Source organism: Glycine max, chromosome 5, assembly GCF_000004515.6.
Source record: "Glycine max cultivar Williams 82 chromosome 5, Glycine_max_v4.0, whole genome shotgun sequence".
Taxonomy (NCBI): Eukaryota; Viridiplantae; Streptophyta; class Magnoliopsida; order Fabales; family Fabaceae; genus Glycine; species Glycine max.
Window position 1 is genome coordinate 31,869,161 of NC_038241.2, and position 26,077 is coordinate 31,895,237.

The 26,077-nt window shown below is 31.5% G+C and overlaps 3 protein-coding genes and 1 pseudogene across 3 annotated transcripts; 3 read left to right on the plus strand and 1 right to left on the minus strand.

Annotated features, from left to right (window-relative positions):
- The first annotated feature begins 426 nt into the window (after window positions 1-426).
- LOC100780114 (berberine bridge enzyme-like 28) lies at window positions 427-2,291 on the plus strand. Its single transcript, XM_003524051.4, has one exon. It carries the CDS (start codon window positions 437-439, stop codon window positions 2,078-2,080), a length of 1,644 nt encoding a protein of 547 aa, XP_003524099.2. The 5' UTR covers window positions 427-436; the 3' UTR covers window positions 2,081-2,291.
- An 8,699-nt stretch (window positions 2,292-10,990) lies between these two features.
- LOC100780461 (cannabidiolic acid synthase-like 2) lies at window positions 10,991-12,757 on the plus strand. The gene has a single exon (XM_003524729.4). The coding sequence runs from the start codon at window positions 11,015-11,017 to the stop codon at window positions 12,623-12,625; it is 1,611 nt and encodes a 536-aa protein (XP_003524777.1). The 5' UTR covers window positions 10,991-11,014; the 3' UTR covers window positions 12,626-12,757.
- A 1,456-nt stretch (window positions 12,758-14,213) lies between these two features.
- On the plus strand, window positions 14,214-18,949 carry LOC100780645 (cannabidiolic acid synthase-like 2; annotated as a pseudogene).
- A 4,137-nt stretch (window positions 18,950-23,086) lies between these two features.
- LOC100781004 (berberine bridge enzyme-like 26) lies at window positions 23,087-25,164 on the minus strand. The gene has a single exon (XM_003524730.5). It carries the CDS (start codon window positions 24,907-24,909, stop codon window positions 23,317-23,319), a length of 1,593 nt encoding a protein of 530 aa, XP_003524778.1. The 5' UTR covers window positions 24,910-25,164; the 3' UTR covers window positions 23,087-23,316.
- Between the last annotated feature and the right edge of the window lie 913 nt (window positions 25,165-26,077).

The following is a 26,077-nucleotide window of genomic DNA, read 5'->3' on the forward strand; positions in this document are numbered from 1 at the left end:
ATGGGTGATTTAATATTCCAAAAACGAAATAGAAAGCGAATATGAGGATAAAGTTGCTCTGAAATCTGAATATGGAAGGTTTAAGACAAAGGGAAAAAAAATCTTAGAAAAGATAATTATTCAATTATCGGAAGGATTTTCAAAATGCAGCAGTACGTGAAGATTCCATTGTACAATTGCGTGCACATATGCATGAATTGCACGTTTGGTGATTGTACTTGTTTTCGTACGTTGAAATTTCTTCATGTATAATTCGTAGAATAGTCTTCAACTAGTTTACGTGCTTGAATTGTCTGATGTCTCCTCCCATATGGCAGAATTTTGGCACGCGTTGATAAATCTAGTGTCTCCACTTTAGGATCTTAATTAACATCAAACTCCTGACTACTATAAATAAGAGGTTTCGCATTTCTCTTTTTCAAATCGCACCTCTCATATGCACAACAACACACCATCAACAAAAATGATGCGTCTAAGCTCGTATTTTGTCGTAGCCATTGCTCTTCTCTTTTCATTTACACCTTCTTCGTCAGCAAATACTCATGAAAACTTTGTTCAATGTCTTTACAATTATCCCCATAATAACAATGTCACCTCAATCTCCAACGTCGTTTACACCCAAGCCAACTCTTCATACTCCTCTATACTTGACTTTTCCATTCAAAACCTTAGGTTCTCCAACGCAAGCTCAAAACCCCTTGTGATTGTGACACCTCTCACTGTTTCCCACATTCAAGCCACCATAATCTGTTCCCAACGCTATGGCATGCAGATTCGAACCCGAAGTGGAGGCCACGATTACGAGGGTCTCTCCTACGTTGCCAAGGATCCATTTGTCGTCCTTGACCTCATAAACCTTCGAAAAATCGAAGTGGACGCAGAAAACAGCACTGCATGGGTTCTAGCTGGTGCAACCATTGGTGAACTTTACTACAGCATTAGCCAGAAAAGCAAAACACTAGGGTTTCCAGCAGGTGTGTGCCCCCCTGTGGGAACTGGTGGCCATTTCAGTGGTGGTGGCTATGGATTCTTGATGCGTAAGTTCGGTCTTGCTGCTGATAATGTGATTGATGCTCACATAGTTGATGTGAAGGGTAATCTTCTTGATAGAGAAGCCATGGGTGAGGATCTGTTTTGGGCCATTAGAGGAGGTGGGGGAGCAAGCTTTGGAGTCATCGTGGCTTGGAAGATAAAACTTGTTTCAGTTCCATCAACTGTGACAGTGTTTAGGGTTCCAAGGACATTGGAACAAAATGCAACCGAGATTGTTCATAAGTGGCAGCTTGTGGCGAATAAACTTGACGAGGACCTAACCATAAGGATCAACTTTGGTAGGGCAACAAGTGAAAATGGGAACCTAACAGTTCAGGCACAATTTGAATCCATGTATCTTGGAGGTGTGGATCAGCTCATTCCTTTGATGCAAGAGAGCTTCCCAGAGTTGGGTTTGGTCAGAGAAGATTGTATTGAGACGAGTTGGATAGGTTCAATTCTCTACATGGCTGGATTTACAAACGGTGAATCCACTGATGTTTTGCTGAACAGAACTCAAGCAAACGGTGTGTCGTTCAACAAAGGAAAATCTGATTATGTGAGAGATCCCATTCCTGATGTAGGGTTAGAAGGGTTATGGCCCTTCTTTTTTGAAGATGAGGGTCAATCTTCTTTTGTTCAATTCACTCCTTATGGTTCTAGGATGGATGAGATTTCGGAATCCGAAATTCCATTCCCACATAGAGCTGGAAACATATTCCATATTCAGTATGGGGTGTCTTGGCAAGAGGAAGGGGATGAGGAAGCACAAAGGCACATAAACTGGATTAGAAGAATGTATAGTTATATGGAAACTTATGTTTCAAAGTCTCCTAGGGCTGCATATTTGAATTATAGAGACCTTGACATTGGGGTAAATAATAACAAGGGCTACACTAGCTACAGCCAAGCCAGCGTTTGGGGCCTTAAGTATTTCAAGAACAACTTCAACAGATTGGCAAGAGTGAAGACCAACGTTGATCCTCTAAACTTCTTCAGAAACGAGCAGAGCATACCTTCTCTTGTATCCAAGGGACGCAAATTATAGATTTCCGTGATGCAGTAGTAAATGTCATTATAAAATAAGCTGATTCGTTATTTTAGTTTTTTCTTCTTCTGTAAAATGCAGCATTCATCATAAAATAAGCTGCTTAATTTATTGTTTTACTTTTATGTGTATAACATGCAGAATTCATCAATATTCCTTAATCAGTTTCATATCTACTAAATTATTTTGCTGGCTTATGTTAACTCGTCAGTCACACTTGTTTCCTTATTATTTTCTATAGGTTCATCTTATAGCGAAAGACCTTAAATAATCATACTCCAATGGTGCTATATATTAATATTTCTCAAATGCAAAACCCTATAGTCTTAATATGCAATATTCATTATGTGATTTTTAAAGATATCAATATCTAAAAGGTTGGCACTACAAGCAAATCTGTATTTAGAGTGTTGGTTACAAGTTGACGCTAAATGAGACTTTACATTTGAACCTATGATCCTAGCTAGTGGTACACAAAAATAGATTTCTTCGTGTTTGGTATGAAATAATGTTGGATTGGCCGACACCTAAATTGAAGTTATGACAAAAAAAAAGGTTTGACGGACACTAAATTAAATAAAAGCTAGCGTTTATAAATAAATACGAATAATTAAAGTAAGCTTGACTAATAGTATATATCTCTATAATTTTTTTTTAAATAGTTTTCTTTATTTTTTGTTGTTCTTAAAAACCTAGGTGCACATTAATTAAAATTAGAGAAGTCTAATTACTACTAGAAAATAAATTTTTTAATATCAATTTTTATAGACTTTTAATATTTTTTAATATCGAAATTATTGTCGTTAAAAATATTTAACATTAATGATAAAAACTGATGTATAGTTGTATATGACAATTATATTTATTTATTTCTGTATTACTTTTATATTAACTATGTACTAGAAAATATATATTTTATATCGCTCACATAACATCAATTTATATAAAAATTAATGTTAATAAATTAACGGTAACATTATTATAAACAAGGAGACGTTAACATATTATCAACAACAACAACAACAACGCCTTATCCCACTAGGTGGGGTCGGCTACATGGATCAACTTTCGCCATAATGTTCTATCAAGTACCATACTTTTATCCAAATCATTAAGTTTGAGATCCTTTTTGATAACCTCTCTTATAGTCTTTTTGGGTCTTCCTCTGCCTCGAATTGTTTGTCTTCTCTCCATCTGGTCTACTCTCCTCACTACAGAGTCTACCGGTCTTCTCTCTACATGCCCAAACCACCTAAGTCTATTTTCCACCATCTTCTCTACAATAGGCGCTACTCCAACCCTCTCTCTAATAGTTTCGTTTCTAATTTTATCCTGTCGAGTCTTACCACACATCCACCGCAACATCCTCATCTCCGCTACACCTACTTTATTCTCATGTTGGCTCTTGACCGCCCAACATTCTGTTCCGTACAAAATCACCGGTCTTACCGCAGTCCAATAGAATTTTCCCTTTAGCTTGATCGGTATCTTTGCATCACATAACACCCCCGATGCTTTTCTCCATTTCATCCATCCTGCTTGAATGCGATGATTCACATCCCCTTCAATTTCCCCATCATCCTGTATTACAGACCCAAGATATTTAAACCGTGTGACTTGAGGGATAATATGGTCTCCTATTTTCACCTCTGAGTTAGAAACCCTCCTTCTTTTGTTGAACTTACATTCCATATACTCCGATTTGCTTCTGCTTAGGCGAAAGCCATGTGTTTCTAGAGCTCGTCTCCAAGTTTCCAACCTCTCATTCAACTCCTCCCTCGACTCTCCAAGGAGGACTATGTCATCTGCAAAAAGCATGCATCTCGGCGCTATCTCTTGGATTTGTTCCGTGAGGACATCCAGAATTAAGGTAAAAATGTAGGGGCTAAGGGCTGACCCTTGATGCAAACCAATTGTGATGGGAAAATCGTCTGACTCTCCATCCTGTGTCCTAACACTAGTCGATACCCTATCATACATATCTTGGATAGCTCGAATATATGCAACCCTAACCCCTTTCTTCTCTAGAGCTTTCCACAAAATCTCTCTAGGCACTCTATCATACGCTTTCTCCAAGTCAATAAAAATCAAGTGCAAGTCTTGTTGGGCCATGCAATATTGCTCCATCACCCGCCGTAATAAATAAATCGCTTCCATGGTCGACCTTCCCGGCATGAAACCAAATTGATTCTCAGTAACTTTAGTCTCCTTTCTTAATCTCCGTTCGATCACTCTTTCCCATAATTTCATGGTATGACTCATGAGCTTGATTCCCCTATAATTTACACAATTTTGTATATCCCCCTTGTTCTTATAGATTGGCACTAACGTGCTTCTCCTCCATTCCTCCGGCATGCGTTTTGACCTCATAATTTCGTTAAAGAGTTCGAGAGCCACTCAAGACCTCTATCTCCAAGAGTTTTCCACACTTCAATAGGTATGTTGTCTGGCCCCACCGCCTTACCGTTACTCATTCTTTTCAACGCTTCCTTTACTTCCTGTTTCTGAATCCGACGATAGTACTTATAGTTCCGGTCCTCTTCTCTTGTGTCTAGACTGCTAGAGTCATATCCATATCCATCATTAAATAAGTTGTGGAAATACGCCTTCCACCTTTCCTTGATATCTTTTTCATGCACTAAGACTTTGCCTTCTTCATCCTTAACACACTTTACTTGATCCAAATCTCTAGTCTTCCTCTCTCTACCCTTAGCGTTAACATATTATCAGTTTTAAGAAAATCGATGTTAATTATTAAATTTAATATTGATTTTGAAAAAAAAATTGATGTTATATACTGAATAATAGTTAACTAATGTAGAGAATAAAAAGATGAAAAGTAGCACAAAATCTTTCCAGTTAGGCTTCATCTGAAGATCGAAGTACTGCAACTGTACGGTACTTGATATCCAGTAATATAATTTGTTGTTCTTTCAGAGAGACTACATGTTTGACTTTGCGGTAATCACAATTTAATTAAAATTAAACAAAGCGGAAAATTTGAATAGTTAGTAGATTTTAGAGAATAAAAGGATCAAAATGAGAATTAAGTTAAACAAATGCAAAAGAAAAAATTAAAATTTAGGATAATCAATAAGAAAACTTTTATGATTGAATTTTGGGTAAATAATTATTTTTATCCTTATATATGTAATTCATTGAAAAATGCATTTTTAAAAAATAAAAATATAAAATTTAGTTTTCAAAAGTGTAAAAAGTACAACAAATAACTTTCATCCCTCTTCGTTAATAAAATAATTTACGTGACATAAAAGGACAAATTTATCATTGAAATGATTATCAACGTGACCGTCTCTAATTGTCAACATGGGGTGTATTTGTTATATAATATTTTTTTTGACTTTTTTTCTTCCCACTTCACTGATAAATGTGTCCCTGAAAGATGAAAATATGAAATTTAGTCTTCAAAAGTGTAAAAAGTACAACAAATACATGCATATGTTAAATTTTGTCCGTCACCGTTAATAAAATAGTCAAAATTTGAGAAGTGAAATATGAGATATATTCATATTTTATTTATAATAAATTATGACTAATTATTATAACTTGAAAAAATTTATAATGATTAGTACACTGTTACAATGTTTATTTTGGTAAACTAGTATAATGTTTATTTTGAATAATTTCTATTGTGACAGACAAATTATGGTTAGTAATCAATATTAATGTTATTATTATGCTTGTTTTAAACTATGTTTGTCAATATATTTTTTTAAGTAATTATTATAATATTATATTTATAACGATAAAAAAAATGACAAAAATTTACTCTAAAATTATATTTTATCCTTAAATGAAATGAAATTTCAGATCTAATAAATTAGTTCGATAAAAACATATTGATATTTAAGTCCAATAAAAAATTATTGACATCTTCATCAAATAATGATAATTTATTGACATTTTGATCCAATGAGACATACTAACATTTAGGTTTAAAACAAATTATTGACGTTTTCATCCAATAAAAAAAATATTGACATTTTTCATCCAACAAAAAATTACTAATATTTATGTACAAAAATGATATCTTACTAATATTTGTATCTAATCTAGTCAACATGATCATATTATATTAGCAATCATTTTAGTGATAAATTCATTCTTGTGTATCACGTATGCGATTTTATTAATAGTGATGAACAGAAGTTAAGATATATATGTTGTACTTTTTACAACGACTAAATTTTATATTTTCATATTTCAGAGATGTATTTGTCACCGAATTATATATTTAGAGACAAAAATGACTATTTTTACTTGAATTTTTCTCAATGACCTTCCTATTGGACTAGTTTCCTTACCTTAATTATTATTTTTATTGGTTCTAATAGTTAGTCGTACGGGTCTCCCATCGGGTCCTGCTATGCCAAAAGCAAGAGATATCTCTTTTTCCTTTTTTCATCCATCTTTTTTGATAAAAACTAAAAGAAAAAGAAATTATTATTTAAATACAATTCGCTCAATTCAACCCAATATTTATAATAAAATATAAGTGATTTCTATTTCATAGGATCTCTTGGCTCAATTAAGAGGAATTATGGAAAGAACATGTTCAAAATCTTGAATTCCTCTCTCTCCTCTTTGTCCGTGAATTAATTTGTTTATTTTTTTTAATTGGTAACTTAATTTAAGATGACTTTCATTTTACTTTTAAGAATTTTACTTTTAAGATACAGGGAGGTATCTAATGTAATTGATCCTTACTTAATTTCATAAGTTCAATTAAAATCATTACACCATATAAATTGATTACTTTCTCAAATAATTAAGCATACTTTCATGATTTAAATATAAATTTCATTCTCTATATTGTTTCATCGTTTGATTCACTTTTTTAGTTCTTCCCTAAGTTTAACGATTCACTTTTTAGTTCTTTATTAAGTATTTAAGATTATGAAAAAAAGAAGGGATTAAATTATGAAAAAAAGAAAGGATCAATTAATCCCTTTACATAGATAAAAGGATAAATAAATTTGAACACCTCAAATGTTATCCGATATATAGTGAAAAAGAAAAAAGAAAAGAAAAATATAAATACATGATAAGTGATAAGATGTGATAGAAAAAAATAAAAAATATTGGTGAGGTGTTTGAATTTATTGAGTGTTCAAATATATGTTTCTAGATAAAACCAATAAAGAAAGAATCAAAAGAAAAACTCAATCAATTTAACGTTGGTGTTCGACTGAAATGGTTGGGCAGTAGTGGCATAGAGATGGTGCAGTGATGGTTACCGAAAGAAGAAGAATCATTAAAATTATTCTTCCAACACTAATTTAAATGTAGCGTCGAGCAAGTGCATTTTTAATAAGAATGGGCCAAGTGTATTAATTATACTTTATCGTCAATCTAGCCAACACTAAATCATAATTAATGCACCGTCTCAATTAGCTTAAGCAAAATACTTACTCCAGATTTAAATATAAGAAAAAGAATTAGGAAAATACAAATCAGCACCCTAAGGACACTCTTTTAAAATTTAAAATAGAAAAACAAAAAATTCTACTAACTATATTTTTTTTCGCTCACATATAATTTTTATATTAAATATTTACTCGATTTAATTCCTTAAATGATATTATAAGAAAACTGGTTAACAAGACCCCAAAAAAACTATTTCACATTAATTAAAAAAGTCGGTTAACAATTACATTTAATTACACGAATATCAATTAAAATATAAGTTATTTTACTATTCATTAATTAGAACTTGGTAAAATATGTTGTAGGTCCTTTCTAAATCTTGATCTCATAAATTTTTTTGTATTAATTTGATTTTTATAAATATAAAATATTTTTTTATTAGTTCTTAGTAGTAACTCTACTAGATGATAATCTAACATAATTATAAATTTACATATGTAATTTGATCCTAAGTGAATTAAATAATTTATGATGATTAAAACTTTTAAAATAAATTAAAAATTTAATTTCTAACATTTAAAAACTTCCAAAAATTACATTTTTTTGTTACTTTCTAGATAATTTTCTCACTTTCTAGGAAAAATAGAGGGAAAAATAAACTAACAATGAGTTGATATCTTTTGAATGTATTTAAAAGAATAAACAGAAGTAAGTTTGTTAGTCATAGTGTAATAGATTTATTATTAAATATCAATAAAAATATATTTTATTTTTACAGGAATTAAATTAATACGAAAAGTTTTATAAAAAGAATTAATACTTTTCAATTTTTAAAGAATCTCAAATATATTTTATCCATTAGAATTTAATATAAAAAATCATTATAATTAAAATTCCTATTAAATGAATAATATGTTATGAAATTTACTTCTATTTAACTGTAAGACTAAAGACTTTTTTTTCTTATATTCAAGAGTAGTGCCATTAATTTGTTTTAGCGTAGATGTGCCACCGCTACACGTTGTCTTGAAACAGTCAAATTAATTGATATCCTTCATTACCACGCAATTAACCTCGATTAGGTGGACCATAAATATCGCTTTTAGGGTTGGCCTTCACCAATGCACGAATGACTTGGTCTTGGCTTTGACCGAAATTAGCGTTAGTTTAAGGTGAAACTAAGTTTCATTTTTAATTACGAATTTCATCCTTAAATTATTTAATTTGATCCCTAAATTTTTAAAAAATAGTTTAATTGTTAAGTTCTTAAAAATAAATTAGTTTAGTCCCTAAATTTAAAAAAAATTAATTTCATCTTCAAATTATTAAACATAAATCAATTTAGTTATCAAATTTTAAGAATTTGAGAATTAAATTAAATTATTTAAAATAATTTGAAGATTAAATTAATTTATTTTTTAAAATTTGAGAATCAAATTAAATATTTTAAAAATATGAGAATTAAATTAATTTATTTTTAAAATTTGAGGATCAAATTGAATTTTTAAAAATTTAGATAGCAAGTTAAATTATTTAAAATATTTTGGATAATAAATTGATAATTAAGTTTTTTTAAGAAAATGTTTTTATGCCTTTACTTTAGATTTGTGTCAATGCAATTAACATTAATAAGCAGCGTCGGTGTTGAGATTGATGCTGCATTGAGATGCTAAAGTGCACATTTCTTGTAGTGTAAATAAATGATGATATGTTATGAATTAACTATTTTAATGAAATTTATAACTAAAAATTATTATATTTAAAATATTTGTCAAATATCAATTATAATTCATATTATAATTATTGGTTTAGTTATCCAATATTAAATAATATATTTTATATTTCAATATTTGTTGATGAAATAATAATGGGTTATATTATTTTTTATTATTTTATAAATCTTTTAAATATGATTACATGGAATAAATAAAATTTATTTATTTAATAAATTATTAAATACTATCTATTAAATTTAAACTAAATATTCATTGTTTAAAACTACACATGTTTAATTATTATATATTTATTTATTTTCATTGTATCGGTTTCATTAATAACTCCAGCTTGTAACGTCATATGTATTGGTTTTATAACAATTTTTAAAGTTTGTTATCAATGTCAAAGTTACCAGAGAGTTTATAATAAATTCACACAATGTTCAATTAAGTTAGATTTCTTTTATTAGTGATTTTTAAATTAAATATCATTGTAAAAATATTTAATTTAGTTTACTGACTAAATTATTAACTATTTAATTTTTATTATGTCAAAAAATAAAATATTTATAATTTCTTAAATAAATATTAATTCATTTTTAAAATTAATTGTATTTTACCCTTTTTAGTTAAATATTTTTGTTAATAGTTTTAAATTATGGGTGCTGTTAACATGTGCCCTTAGGGCACATGTTAATGTGTAATAAATGATGGTTGGTCCCCACTTATTATACTTTGGAAAAAACAGCATCATAAATGTGGGACCACTTATTATACTTTGGAAGTTAATTTTCTCTTTGTCCAAAATAAAATAGGTGGGACCATGAGCCATTTATTACTCCTTAACATGTGCCTTAAGGGCACATGTTAACATTGCCCTTAAATTATAACCGCTAATATGTAATTTATATCATTAGAGGTTCTTATTATAAATTGCTAATGATATTTTTGGAATTAATTTTTTTAATTAATTTATAAATAATTATTATATTTATTTACTTATTTATAAGATTTGTTTAAAATTCCATATAAGTCAGTATAATATTTAATTATTTTAAATTTTAAATATATTTATTTACTTTGTGCCAATTCCTTCCATATCCTGAAATATCGTTTACCAATGGAAGTCAAATTATTTAGTAAAAGATTTAAAATTTTAAATACTGAATTTCTTCTCTTTCCTTGTATTTATTGTAGGATGCTGCCTATTGAATTCTGCGAGATGCCACTTACCCCTTTTCCATAAAAGCTTTAAGTAGGTGATTTAATGCTATTACTGAGAGAGAGAAGGGATTAAAATTCTAAATTAAGTAAACCTAGTTCGTTATGAATTGTATAGAGAAGGGATTAATTAAAATTCTTAATGACTAAGTAATTATAGTGCATTATGAATCCAGAAAAAAAAAAACTAGTTCATTGAATTGTATAAAAAAAAGTGTTACTCCCTCCATCACATAATTAAAAATAACCGTATAAAAAGAAAAAAATAAATCACAAAATAATTGTGATTTTAATTTTTCAATATAACATTAATCAGTTTTTTCCAATATGTTCCTTATAATATTAATGATGAAAAATAAAAATTAAAAATGAATTGATTATTTTTCTTGATTTTTATAAAATGGATAAAATTAATTTTGTAAAATTTTTATTCGTTTATTGATAAATCTAGTGTCTACACTTTCGGATCAATAAGGCAGGTGTTGATAAATCTAGTGTCTACACTTTCGGATCTTAAATGACACATTAAACTCCCGATCGACTACTATAAATTTGAGATTTCTCATTCCTCAAATTGCACCTCTCATATGCAAAACACCCCATAAAAAAAATGATGCATCTAAGCTTATATTTTACAGTTGTTGCCATAGCGCTCCTATTTTCATTTACATCTTCTTCAGCAGATACTCATGAAAACTTTGTTCAATGTCTTTATAATTATCCCAATAGCGGAACCTCAATCTCCAAAGTTGTTTACACCCAGACCAACTCCTCATACACGTCTACACTAGATTCTTCCATTCAAATTTCTAGGTTCTTAAACGCAAGCTCAAAACCCCTTGTCATTGTGACACCTTTGGTCATTTCCCACGTTCAAGTCACCATAATATGTTCCCAACACCATGGCATGCAGATTAGAACCCGAAGTGGAGGCCACGATTACGAGGGTCTCTCGTACATTGCCAAGGATCCATTTGTCGTCCTTGACCTCAAAAACCTTCGAGAAATTAAAGTTGACGTAGAAAAAAGCAATGCATGGGTTCAAGCTGGTTCAACTATTGGTGAACTTTACTACAGCATTAGCCAGAAAAGCAAAACACTAGGGTTCCCAGCAGGTGTGTGCCCCACTGTTGGCACTGGTGGCCACTTCAGTGGTGGTGGATATGGATTCTTGATGCGTAAGTACGGTCTTGCTGCTGATAATGTAATTGATGCTCACATAGTTGATGTGAAGGGTAATCTTCTTGACAGAAAAGCCATGGGTGAGGATCTGTTTTGGGCCATTAGAGGAGGTGGGGGAGCAAGCTTTGGAGTCATTGTGGCTTGGAAAATAAAACTAGTTCCAGTTCCATCAAAAGTGACAGTGTTCAGAATTGCAAGGACATTGGAACAAAATGCAACTGAGATTATTCGTAAGTGGCAGCTTGTGGCAAATAAATTTGACCAGCGCCTAATCATTAGGGTTGCGATGACAAGGGTAAATTCAAGTCAACGTGGGAAGCTAACAATACAAGCCAGATTTGAGTCCATGTTTCTTGGACGTGTAGACCAGCTTATTCCCTTGATGCAAAAGAGATTCCCAGAGTTAGGTTTGGTAAAAGAAGATTGTACTGAGATGAGTTGGATAAACTCAATTCTCTTCATGAAAGCTGGGTTAGTTGGATCCGCAAGCAATGAAACCCTTGAAGTTTTGCTGAACAGAACTCAAGCTGTTTTTTTGACATTCAAAGGAAAATCTGATTATGTGAGAAAACCCATTTCTGTTGTTGGGTTACGAGGCTTATGGCGCTTGTTTTATGAAGATGAGGCCCGAGATGCTTCGGTTGAATTCGCTCCTTATGGAGGCAGAATGGATGAGATTTCGGAATCTGAAATTCCATTCCCACACAGATCTGGAAACATGTTCCATATTCACTACGCGGTCTATTGGCAAGAGGAAGGGGATGAGGCAGCACAAAGGTACATCAACTGGCTTAGAAGATTGTACAAATATATGGAACCTTATGTTTCAAAGTCTCCTAGAGCAGCATATCTGAATTATAGAGACCTTGACATTGGGGTAAATAATAACTATGACTACACAAGCTATAGGCAAGCCAGTATTTGGGGTCTTAAGTATTTCAACAATAACTTTAAGAGATTGGCAAAAGTGAAGGTCAAGGTTGATCCTCAAAACTTCTTCAGAAACGAGCAAAGCATCCCACTTCTCGAGTCTGAGTGAAATAATTAGATATATAGTTATGAACCATCAAGTAATTAGTGTTGGCCCGTCTTTATATAACATGTATTCAGGATTTTCAATTTATGAGAAATAATGAGCTCCTTTTTTATTGAAACAAGTGAGATACTATTGGAAAGGGTTGTTAAATTAATTTTGTAATTTAAAAAAAAGTACATTTTGAGATGCATAAAAACTGTTTTAGAATCTTCAATTTTTTTTAAAATACATTTTAATATGATTTTGTGTAAAAACAATTTCAAAAAACTATCTTACAAGTATTTCTTTTTTAAAAAAATAACAATTTTTAAAACAATTCTAAGATAAAATTGTCTTAAAAATTAATACTTTTTTAAGATGATTTTGAAATCGTCATGAAATATTAATTTTTCACCACGACAACTACAACGACAATCATAAATTATCACTAAATGAACTTAGAAACCGTTATTAAATGTAATTTTTCCATGATTAAAATGGAATGGGTGGGCCAACTGGAATATTTTTGTATTATAATGATCGCTTAATTAAGGAGATAGTCTATGGTTTTGTTATAATTGTTTGTGTGTTGGGGGATATGGTTTGTCGGGGATTATTTTTGTTATGGAAGCTCTTGTTTCTAGCCCTTTGTCAATGATGAAGAAAATGGAATAGAGCAAAAACTAATTAAATGCATGTGCTTAAATTATTTTTCAAATATTTGCCAAAAAGGTTCTCCATACTCCACTGATGAACCAATTCAAGAGGAAGGAAAGCCAAGTTAACATGAATCGTTCTTGTCGCTATGATTGTACTGTCAAGGTTTATTTTTCCCACTAAATCATACAAAGTTATTTTGAAAAGTATTTTCTCTAATAGATCTACCTAGCACCACTAAAATACTCCTACACTTACTATTTTAATTTAGCAAGCATTAATAAGAATTTCACTTTACTGAATAACCAAAACTTCCTCAGAGGTTTATTACTTTCTTTATTCATTTTCTTCGACCATGACTGATGATTACTCTTACCACTATTATCTCATTTAATAATTTCATATAGTAAATAATTTTTATTAATTTACATAGTATTAAAATTATTTATGTTAAATTTTATCAGATTAAATAATAAAAAAAATAATCAAATGATTCATATTTTAATATATTTTTTAAAAATTATATTATGTTAATTTTTTAATATATATAAATGAGATAATAAATAATTTTAAATTAAGATAAAATTTTATATATATTATTCAATTAAAAGTTATTAAATAATATTATAATTAATCGAAGTTATCTCATGTATAATTTTTTTCATGTATATATATGAACTATAACAACGGATTCTCATTAACCAGGAAGTCAAGATTCTACTGTACAGCTGCGTGTATATGCATGAAATACGACTTTGGTCATACTTCCGTTACGTTGAAGTTTTTCTGTGTAGAAATTGTAGAATAATCTCTCTAGTTTGGCACAATAAGGTAAGCGTTGATAAATGTAGTGTCTACACTTATTGATCTTAATTGAAACATTTAAATTCCGACTACTACAAATTTGCGATTTCTCATTTCTCAACTCTCATGCATAACACCCCCATTAATAAAAATGATGCCTCTAAACCTATATTTTACCGTTGTTGCCATATCGCTCTTATTTTCATTTATATCATCAGCAGATACTCATGAAAACTTTGTTCAATGTCTTCACAATTATCCCCATAATAAGAATGCACCCTCAATCTCCAAGGTTGTTTACACCCAAACCAACTCCTCATACTCCTCTATACTAGATTTTTCAATTCAGAATCCTAGGTTCTCCAACGCACTACTAAAATAATAGTATTCTACAACGCGCATTTAACATCGGTGGTTCCAAAAACGATGTTATTTTAGAAGCAATGACATTTTAATAAATAAGTAATTTATTTTAACAACGTTTTTGCAAGAAATGATGTTATTTGCGCATTACAACATCGTTTTTGGAACACCATTGTTGAACTGCATTATTCAAGGACACGATGGTAATATTGTAAGTAACATGAATTGTGAGCAACATCGTTTTTTAACAAAAACGATGTAATTTATTCTATTCAACAACGTTTTTAAACAAACACATTGTGGTCTTGGGCTTTTTTTGTTTTTTATTCAGATGTAAACTTATTCTCGCTTCTCTCTCTCTTTCGGGCAAAGAACTCCTCAAGGAGGCCTTTAGGTCTTTGAGGATCAGAACTCTCACATTCAATCTCATAGAGTGTTCCAGAATCAAAACTTGTTTCATTCGCCACTCTCTCATTCTCTCTCCTTCGCCCTTGATCCCTTCCTTTTTCCCTCAAATTCCACGTCTCCTTCTCCTTGAAGTCCCTGACCTCCACCTTTCGTGCCTTCTCCGACGCCGAGGAGGATGAAGAAGACGATGAAGAAGAAGACCAAGACCAAGACAACGTTTCTACCGACGAATACGACGACGTTTCGGGTGAGGCTTTCGACGAGGCTGACGTGTTCGCTCGGCATGGTGGATTCAAGTGGCAGAGAGTCGACAAGCTATGCAACGAAGTCAGGGAGTTCGACGCCGATCTCATCGACGTTGATGAGCTCACCTCCGTCTACGATCTCATCGACACTGATCTCATCGACGTCGTTTACCAGAGGTGGTTCGTTATGACATTCTCTTTGTCTTCATTATCACACGACAAGCTCTTTTTGTTTGTGTTCTGATTCACACTGATCATATGCAGGTTGGGTTGAGACTGTTCCTTTCACCCGTTACTTCCAACCTTCTTCTCCGCACAGCATGGTATCATATGCTTGCTTCCCTTCAATCATTTTTATTTAAATCATAAAAAAATCATTTTTTTTATACTCATCAACACCTTTTTCAGTGATATTGGGTTACTTGTTATAGCTGTTCTATAGGGCTTGCGCTTCCCGTGTATTCCACGTTTAAAGCTATTGAGAACAATGACCCATATGAGCAACAAAGGTGCCTGTTGTATTAGGCAGGTTCTATTTCTTCTTCAACCTCCATTTCCTTGTTAAACATAATAAAATTGATTCTTTTTTGTTAGCATTAATTTTCTATTAATTTGATTGGTATTAGTGATGCATGCTAAATTGCCAATACCTTTATGATGGTAGAATACATATATTGAGGTCACGGGTTAAGACTTGACTTAAGAGGACTAGCTATTCTGGGGTATTTTGATTTTTCCTTGTACAACTTAAATACAATTTTGGTAGTTTTTATCGTATGAGGGTATATATCTTTGGAAGTTTTGGGTCATTGCTTATGAATTTGAAATGAACTCGTTTGAAGAATTCTCAAGTTAGTGGGATTGGGTGTAACTTTAGGCTACTAATTGTGCTCTTTTATATTCTGTGCTATTATAACGATTTACTTTGATGAGTTCATTCAGTTGATGGATTTGTCTGCATGTGTATCAATTGTGGGTTATTATTTGTCTGGTTGGGACAGAGGGTGTTCTTATTATGCTGTTTAATTTATTATTGTTGAAAAAGAATGGTGATAAGCTTTTGTGCTGGAGTGAGTGCTTCCACTGCTCACACATGGACAACACTCTCAGGGACAGGTGCTAATGATGTAAGGGTTATGACTCGAAAGAGTGTGGATGACCCTGGAAGACCCCTGGCATTGTTCTTAGTGCTGCCACTTCTTTTTGGCTTCCTGTTCCTCCTAAACGAGTCTTTGACTTCCTCCGTGATAAAAACTCTAGGAATGAGGTATGTGCAAAAATTCCAAAAAGCTAAGTTTAATAACGTTTTAGTGTGAATTATTGTGTGTTCATAGACCCATTATTAATTAATAGACAACCTCATTTGGTAATCTTGCTTACTTGGTGGATTTATTATTATGATTTGACTTGCCTATAGTTGCTGAAATCTATTATGCTAACTAAGTTGCCTGATCGTGTCTTTGTTGCATTGCTCTCCAAGTTCATTTTGTTTGGCTTTATAACACGCTTGGATTTTATGTATTGCATAATTTTTCATTTTGATGAAATGCATTTTAGATACGTGTTTAATGATTGTCCTTTTTTTTTGTTCCCTGCAGGTGCTTTGGTTTTACCCATTATACGTGTTTAGCATAGTTCTTAGCACAATTTGGCAATTAGCATATTTTGCTTTACACTACTAAAATAGAAGCTAATTGCGGAATCTTATTTCAAAGTTTCCTATTACTACTTCATTCTTAATTACATAAATGTACGGGTCTTCATTCTTGTGTAAAAGAACATAAATGAACACCTCTTCATTCTTTCCTATTACTACTTCCACCAATTAAAAACAAGTTTCCTTTACTAGTTTTTTCTTAATTACATAATTATTATTTTATTTTTAATTTGTTTCTATTAAAACAACCTTTTTTTGGCTGGACAAAATTTTGAAAATTAATAAGATAATAATCTTTTTTATATTATTAATTAACCACATCTGTAGAAGGTTATTAATATTGAAAATATAAAAAATGATCATTAATTAATCAATTTTTAATTGCAGGTTATTAAATATTTAATTTCGTTTCTTAACTGAATACCAATGTCGAAAAACGCTATTTTACATCGTTTCTTATGATAACACTGATGTAGAAGATCTACCTTCTACATCGTTTCTTAAATGAGCACCGATGTTGAAAAGCGCTATTTCATATCGTTTCTTATGATAACACTGATGTAAAACGTCTAACTTCTACATCGTTTCTTGACTGACCAACGATGTGAAAAAACGTTATTTTACATCGTTTTCTGTTATAGCACCGATGTAGAAGGTTTAACTTCTACATCTATTGATACGTTAGGCCTGATGTAGAAAATGTTGACTTTCTACTACAGTGGTTGGAGGATTGATGTTGAAACTTTTAACTTTCAACAACATTCTATTCAAAATCGGTTGATCACCGATGTTAAATGTCGATTTCCACTTATGTTGAAACTTCCTTTTCTAGTAGTGACGCTAGCTCAAAACCCCTTGTCATTGTGACACCACTGGTTGTTTCCCACATTCAAGCCACCATAATCTGCTCCCAACGCCATGGTTTACAGATTCGAACCCGAAGCGGAGGCCACGATTATGAGGGTCTCTCCTACGTTGCCAAGTTTCCATTTGTACTCATTGACCTCATAAACCTTCGAGAAATCAAAGTGAATGTGGAAAACAAAACTGCATGGGTTCAAGCTGGTGCAACTATTGGTGAACTTTACTACAAGATTAACGAAAAAAGCCCCAACACTTGGATTACCAGCAGGTGTGTGGCCCACTATGGGCACTGGTGGTCACTTCAGTGGCGGTGGCTATGGATTTTTGATGCATAAGTATGGTCTTGCTGCTGATAATGTAATTGATGCTCACATAGTTGACGTGAAAGGTAACCTTCTTGACAGAAAATCAATGGGTGAGGATCGGTTGTGGGCCATCAGAGGAGGTGGGGGAGCAAGCTTTGGAGTCATTGTGGCTTGGAATGTAAAACTAGTTCCAGTTCCATCAACTGTGACAGTGTTCAATGTTCCAAGGACATTGCAGCAGAATGCAACAGAGATTATTCATAAGTGGCAGCTTGTCGCAAATAAACTTGGCAATGGCATAATGATTAGGGTAAACTTGGTAAGGGTAAGTTCAAGTCAAAATGGGAAACCAACAGTGCTAGCTATATTTGAGTCCATGTAATTTGGAGGTGTGGATCAACTCATTCCCTTGATGCAAAAGAGCTTCCCAGAGTTGGGTTTGGTCAGAGAAGATTGTACTGAAATGAGTTGGATAGATTCAATTCTCTATATGGCTCGATGTACAAATGGTCAACCCCGTGAAGCTTTGATGAATAGAACTGGATGTGGTTTGCCATTCTTCAAAGCAAAATCTGAGTATGTGAGAGATCCGATTCCTGAAGTTGGGTTAAAAGGGTTATGGCTATTGTTTTATGAAGATGAGGCTCAAGGTGCTATTATTCAGTTCACTCCTTATGGAGGTAAGATGTATGAGATTTCAGAATCAGAAATTCCATTCCCTCACAGATCTGGAAACATATTCCATATTAATTACTTGGTAGTTATATGGAAAGAGGAAGGGAATGAGGCAGAACAAAGGCACATCAACCGGATTCGAAGAATGTACAGTTATATGGAAACTTATGTTTCAAAGTCTCCTAGGGCTTCATATTTGAATTATAGAGACCTTGACACTGGGTAAATAACAATGGCTACACTAGCTACAAGAAGCCAGCATTTGAATAACTTCAAGAGGTTGGCAAAAGTGAAGACCAAGGTTGATCCTCTAAACTTCTTCAGAAACGAACAGAGCATACCTCCTCTCGTATCAAAGGGGCGAAAATAGCTGGAATTCCTTGAGGTAGTGTGCTTGTTTAGGTAACTCCAGGTGGATCCCAACGTTAACAACTTAACATTATCTTACTGAAACTGCTCTCAAAATTCATATACGAGAATAAAAAGAGCTAATTACCTATGCCAGCCATTCATTTAAGAACAGGAAGACTTTCATTGGATGTATGTGAGCGCATGCATGAGGAGGGAAAGGAAAGTGAAGCAATGACTGTAACCGGACGTAACCGAAGGAATTCAAAGATTATAGAGAAGCTATTAGAATTTGAAAATGTAAGTCTGGAAACTTGTTTTTTATTTCACAAAGTTTGGCCTATAATGCGTGAGTTTATCCTATCAATTAATTCCAATTAAGGTAAAAGAGAAACGAAAAAAATGCTTTCATTGATAAAAATAAAATTTTACTTTTTTTTATTCGTGGTTATTTATAGTTCAATTGATTGACTTTAGATGAAATTTTTCCTTCAATATTAAATGTGAGGATTACTTAATTTATACACTTAATTTAGAGTTAGTTTGACAGTTGTGTGTGGAATGAGATAAAGGTCAAATTAAGAAGAAAAAAAGTTATTTTTTTTATAAAAATATATCTTTAAAATTTATTGTTTTTCCTACAAATGCTTCTACTTAGTATTAAATAGAGTAAATGTTAGATATTTTTTATATTTTGAAGATTGCCGTGGAGCTGGTTTAATTTTGAAATAAAAACATCATTTGGTGTGCTGGTGTTGGTATATATGGCTAGAAATTTTTTATCCAGCTAATGGATAGTGCATGCATGTTAACCGGGGTTGTCTAGAAGTTGTGACGTTTTAGGCAAATTTTACACTTGAGTTTCATGTTAATATAATTTATCAATTTTCATTTTATTCTTCTAATAATTCAATCTACATTCTTTTAAAAGTTTAATAATCAAGCAATTCCATGTTAATTCATTCATTATTATCTTGCAACACAGTTAATTTCAGAATGAATAAAAAATATATATTTGTCAAACACTTCTCTTAAAAATGACAAGTTACGAATATTATTAATAATATTTCATAAACATTATGTTTACTCAAAAATAAATAATTATTAATATAGTTGGATAGTTTTAATAAGACATTAATTTCTTTTTGTTAGTATTTCTTCCACTGACTTCAATTTAGGAAAAAAAATTAAGACTACTAGTATAGATTAATGTTCACAAAAGAAAATTATTTCAAGATTTAATTAATATAATTTTATAATTCATTCTCTTTAAAATTTGTGATTATTGGGATTCAAATAAAAAATTTCTCAGTGATTTCATATTTTAAATTTTGTTCAAATGAGATATGAATAAAAGAAAGAAAATGGACTGAATGTGGATACAAAATAATCAAAACTAAAATAATTCATTTTAATAAGAATAAAAAAATAATATTTTTTAAATGAATATGTGTGATTTATCACTATCATTGTCATCAAAATATTTTTTATGGATCGTAGTATTTTTATTAAATTTATTCTTTATATACTCATTTCACTGTCAGTTTTTTGTTTGAATTCAAAACAAATATTGAAACTATTTTTTCTTATAACTTTTTAAAGGAGTAATAGAATTTCTCAAATAATTTTCAACAATATCTATGATACATACATATATTTAAACTGTATCATATTTCTAACAAATTAACTATAAGTAATATAATAAAATTTAATACTTAACAATTAAAATTAAAATTAAATTTTATAAAATTATATTTAAAAAATTAAGAATTTAAATGGTCCCTAAGGCGACTGTCTCTTTTATAACCTATGGTAATATTCGTAATTATTCAAGTAAATAACTCAACACTTATTATTAATGGTAAACGCTATTTTTAATAACTAAAAATTTTTTAGGAACCAAAAATTCAAAATTCCCATATTTGAGGATTAAAATTTTAATTAACTTTAAATTTTAAGTATTAATATGTGGTTTACCGCACGGGCATTTAACGTGTTTTTTATATCAATATTATTGTCTGTGCTCAAACAGTCAAACTCCTCATGATCTTGTTATATATTTCCGTGTCTGTCCCTGTCTTCCTAGCTCCGCAGGAAACCCTCAAATATACATTTCTTAAAGGTTGGTGGGAGCCCAAAATCCACGACTATAGAATTTTATTAATGCTATATACTACAGGATGTCAAATGAAAATTAACCATGGAGGCCTTAAATAAATATGTAGTTTATCTTTAATAAATATTTGATTATTTTTTTTTTAATAAATTTTTATTTTACTTAAATTCTTAACAAAATAATAATTTTATTTTTTACCTTTAACACTTTTTTATTCACTTGAAACTCTTATCTTTAAAGTTTAAGGGTTAAGTATACATGCTACCTTTAGATACTATTTGGTTTAGTTATTTTCTGTTTTTATTGTCACTAAAAATAAAAATGGTGGTGGAGATACATTTTGTTGGATTTTTGAAAATATTTAGTGAAAACGAACCAAAAATTGAAAATAATAAAATTCTATTTTTAGTGTTTTCAATTGAAGTCAAAAATCTCATTTTGGATAAAATGAAAACGCGGTGACAATGAATATAATTTTAAACAAATCTAAAAATATATTCCTTTTTTTGAAAACGCATTTTCAATATTTTTATTTCTTGAAAATAAAAAACAAAAAGTCAAATCAAACTTATTTTCAGAATTCTAATCTTTTAAAAATAAAAAAAAAATAAAAAAATAAAAATAAAAAATAAAAATACAAACCGAATACACCCTTATTTATTTAGTCAAAACATTTTTTCTGCAATGACTGAAATATTTGAGCTCAAAACAGTACCTTCATGAGAAGAATATCCTTTTGATATTTCTAAAACTATTATTTATTAACGTCACCAGTGGGACTCATATACATTGCTAATAAGTTTATAAGTTTGATAGGCTAAGGTGAAGTAGTAAAAAACTGCTGCACCGATGAAAGACTTTATATACAGTTAGTGTAATGAGATCATTTACCTGTTAGGTTGCTACTGGTTGGTGTAATTTTCTTGATTTTGCATTTTAGTCCCCAAGTAAAATGAGCATTTAAGATATATTTGCAAATTATTCGCATAGAATTTGGGAAAGTTGAAACCTAGGAGATCCTGGGATCTCCTCTAGCGCCTTTGCGATTGCTGCATTTGACACCACCACCATCGTCCTCCTCTCCCCTATTCTCCTTCTTCCACGGCTCCTTCTGTATCAAATCTTGGTGTTATTTTCTCAGATCTAGGTTTTGTTCTCAGTTTGGATTTTTCGCTGAAGAGGCTCGTGGTCGAGGTCACCGCACGACGCCGCAGGTGGTGGCACTGAGGATTGGATTGTTATGTTGATGTTAGCTTGCGCAATAGAAAAGGATTGTGAAACCTGGGTATCAATTGGTGTTCTTTTGTAATTCATAATTTTTGTAATTTATTTTATGTATTCAAATTCAAATGCTAAATTTGTTTGACTATGATCCATTGAGGCAAAGTTTAAATTGAAGAAAAAGAGGGATTTTGTTGCACCCATTGAACGATGTTGCACATTCCTTAGATGCTTTGTAAAACTTAATGCAGGATCTAGTGTCATAGTACCATCTATTGGAAGACTTTTATTTTATTACCAACAATAATCTGCAATTTGGGGAAGCAACACTTCAATTGATGTTAAAAAAAACATGTCTATTAGCATTTTTCTTGGATCTGAGTTTTTCTTTCATTTAATAATTTATGAATTTATGAACAGATGACATGTGGGGAGATGTTGCCGTGAGATGAGAAGGATAAGAATAAACACCAGTAGATATGAAAGTTGTTGTCCTGGGTTGGGGAAGAAGAATTGGGAAAAGATGAGACCTATATTAGCAAAATTAAACTTTTGAATTACCAGTTGCTGACTGGTTATTATAAGTAAAAAAGCACATGCCTCACGGTGAAGCAGTTTTTTGCTACTTCACCGTAGCCATGCCCAATAAGTTTCCGGACTACTATTTTTTACTTCAACTGCTTCACGTGAACACCTTATAAATTTTGTAGTGTTTTTATATCAATGTTTATGTCTGTTCTGATCTCAAACTCCGTTTCTGAGTGTCTGTCCTGTTGTCCCTAGTACAACAATAGCTGGAAACCCATTTTTTAAAGTTAGGTGGGAACCCAAAATCGACTATTGAATTTTATTAATGCTATAAGATACTACAAGAGGTTAAATGAAAATTAATTTTGCAAACCTTTCTGATTAAACTAAGAATTTACAATGCACAACTTATTCAGGACTATAGCAATTGTAATTTGCAACGAGTACAGATCATTATCATGGAGAACTATGCCTATGCACATACTTGCAAATTTCAGTAATTTATTATTTGTGATTGCCATCTTCTACAACGGAGGAATGCTCTGCTCATCCCTGAAAAAATTTCCAGGATCAACCCTGGCCTTCACTAGTGCCAGCCTTTCAAAATTGCAATTGAAATATTTCAAACCCCAAGACTTTGCTTTTTCATACCACGGTTTCCCTTGATTAACTCCCAAATCAAGGTCTCTATAGTTCAAATATGCTTGTCTTGGAAACTTTGACACATACGGTGTCATATATGCATACAATCTTCTTATCCAATCTATATGCTTTGGCGCTTCTTCATTTGAAGCAAAATTCACCATATACTGGATACCATATAAGTTCCCTTTTCTATGTGGAAAAGGAGTTTCTGATTCTGAAATCTCACTCATTATCCCACCATATGGTGTGAGGATCAACAGTGGTGAGTTCTCCAAGAGTAGCATCTTCCATAGCCCTTCTAAGCCATGCAATGGAATTGGTTCCTTCACATAATCAGATTTTGCTTTGAAAGAAGGGGATGATTGGTTTCTCCTAAGCAAGACCTCCAAGGATTCATCTATTGAATAGCCTGCATAGTGAAGAACGGATTGAATCCAAGTCATCTCGGTTAAGTTGTCGCGCCGCAAACCAAATTCTGCAAAACTGTTTTGCATTAAAGGAAGGAGATTCTCAGGTGTACCAAGATACAATCCTGAGAAGGAAACCACCACAGTTTTTCCACCTTCTTGAGAAGCTGAATTGGTAACTCCCACAAGACTGTGCAAGAAAAGTTCTGGGGGGAGTTTTGGAGCAATAGTTTGCCACTTGTGGAAAAGGGTAGTGGCACCTTGATCCAGGGTCCTTGAAACATCAAAAGTTGTGACTTTTGAAGGAACAGGTACAAGCTTGATTTTCCATGCAGTAATGACTCCAAAGCTAGACCCTCCACCTCCTCTTATGGCCCAAAAGAGATCTTCCCCCATCAATGTTCTGTTCAGTATCATCCCATTAACATCTATAATCTGAGCATCAATTACATTATCAGAAGCTAAGCCATATTTTCTGAAAATTGTACCAAACCCACCTCCACTGAAATGCCCTCCAACACCAATAGTGGAGCAACTTCCAGCAGGGAAACCATGAACCTTACTTTTCTTTGCAATTGCATAATAGAGTTCTCCGACTGTAGCACCTGACTGAACCCATGCACTTTCTTCGTCCATATTAATGGTTATGGACCTAAGGTTGAAAAGATCAATGATCAAGAATGGAATGTGAGAGTGAGAGACATAAGAAAGGCCCTCATAGTCATGCCCCCCACTTCGAACTCTTACTTGTAAGCCACTTTTCTTTGAGCAGAACAGTGCTACTTGGATGTGGAATAGGCTATGTGGTGTAACAATAAGGTTTGGTTTTGGGACTGAAGTACTGTTTAGGAATCTGGCGTTTCTTATAGAAGACTCCAAAAGGGGTTCATAAGAAGAACTACTTTTGGTGAATATTACTTGCCAAGTTGTGTTGTCAGCTCCTAAAATTGTTTGAAAACATTGAAGGAAACCTTTCTCGTGGCCAGCAAAAGTAGAAGTTGCAGGGAAAATTGAAATGAAAACAGTGACAGAAAGGAAAACTAGTTTTACCATTGAATTGGCCATTTTTCTCTTCTTTCTTATCTTTTCATATGATGGGAACTCAGGTATTTATAGCCAACTCGTGCGACAGTTTATGGCTGGCATATTTGAATGAGGTCTTTCAAAAGACATTGAAGAGTTATGAGTATAGAAAATCATCTTCTGTTTTTTTTTCTAGCAAAGATTAAAGAAAAAGATATGAAGATTGTTATATCCTTCTGTTTTTTTGTCAAAGAGATGAACATACCCCACTATAACAAGCCCGGAAATTAAACGGGCTAAAAAACAATAGTCAACGTTGGACGGTGATAAACCAATTCAATAAAAATTAAAAGATAACACATATTTTGAATTTAATTTTAAAAATTGTTACAACTCAATAATTGCAGTTAAATATATATTACATCATATTTTAAATTTGATTTTAAAAACCATTATAATTCAATCCAATCAAAACTGAACTTGAATATTCAAGTTCAAAATCCGATCTAATATATATTCAAGTTCATTGGATTGAATTGTAACAGTTTTTTAAAATCAAATCCAAAATCTAATTTAAATTAATAAAAAAATTCAAGTTTTTATCTGTTATATATATATATATAAACATAAATTTATACCTATTTATGCAAGTTATATTCAATTAAATAAAAAATATTTTTTTACTGATTATTTAAATTAAGATACATAAATATAATTATCAAGTTGTCTAAATTTATTTTTGATATAGTATATATTTAAAAAATTATACTATTATTATAGTTATATAATGATATATAAATAAAATATTTAATATTTTAAATTATTTAATATTTTCTAAAAAAATAATATAAAAAATTTGATCCAATTCAAATTATTTAAATCCAATTGGATCAGAAAAAAATCATATTAAAATTTTAAACAAAAATTATTGAATAAGAATTGAGAAAATTAAAATAACTAAATCAAATAATTTTTCTCTTTAAAATTATTCCAATCGAATCCACCAACATGAACACCCCTGCATGCAAAGGTGACACTTCAGCCTTCAACAGCGGCACAGCAAAATCAGCAGCAGATAAGAGAAAACTAATTAATTATCAGATCTTTAATTAGTCTAGACAATCCTTACTTAGTATAAATATTTGAATGAGTAATCGTTTTAACATAATTCAATACATTTTTTAACTTTTTAAATTAAAAATATATATAT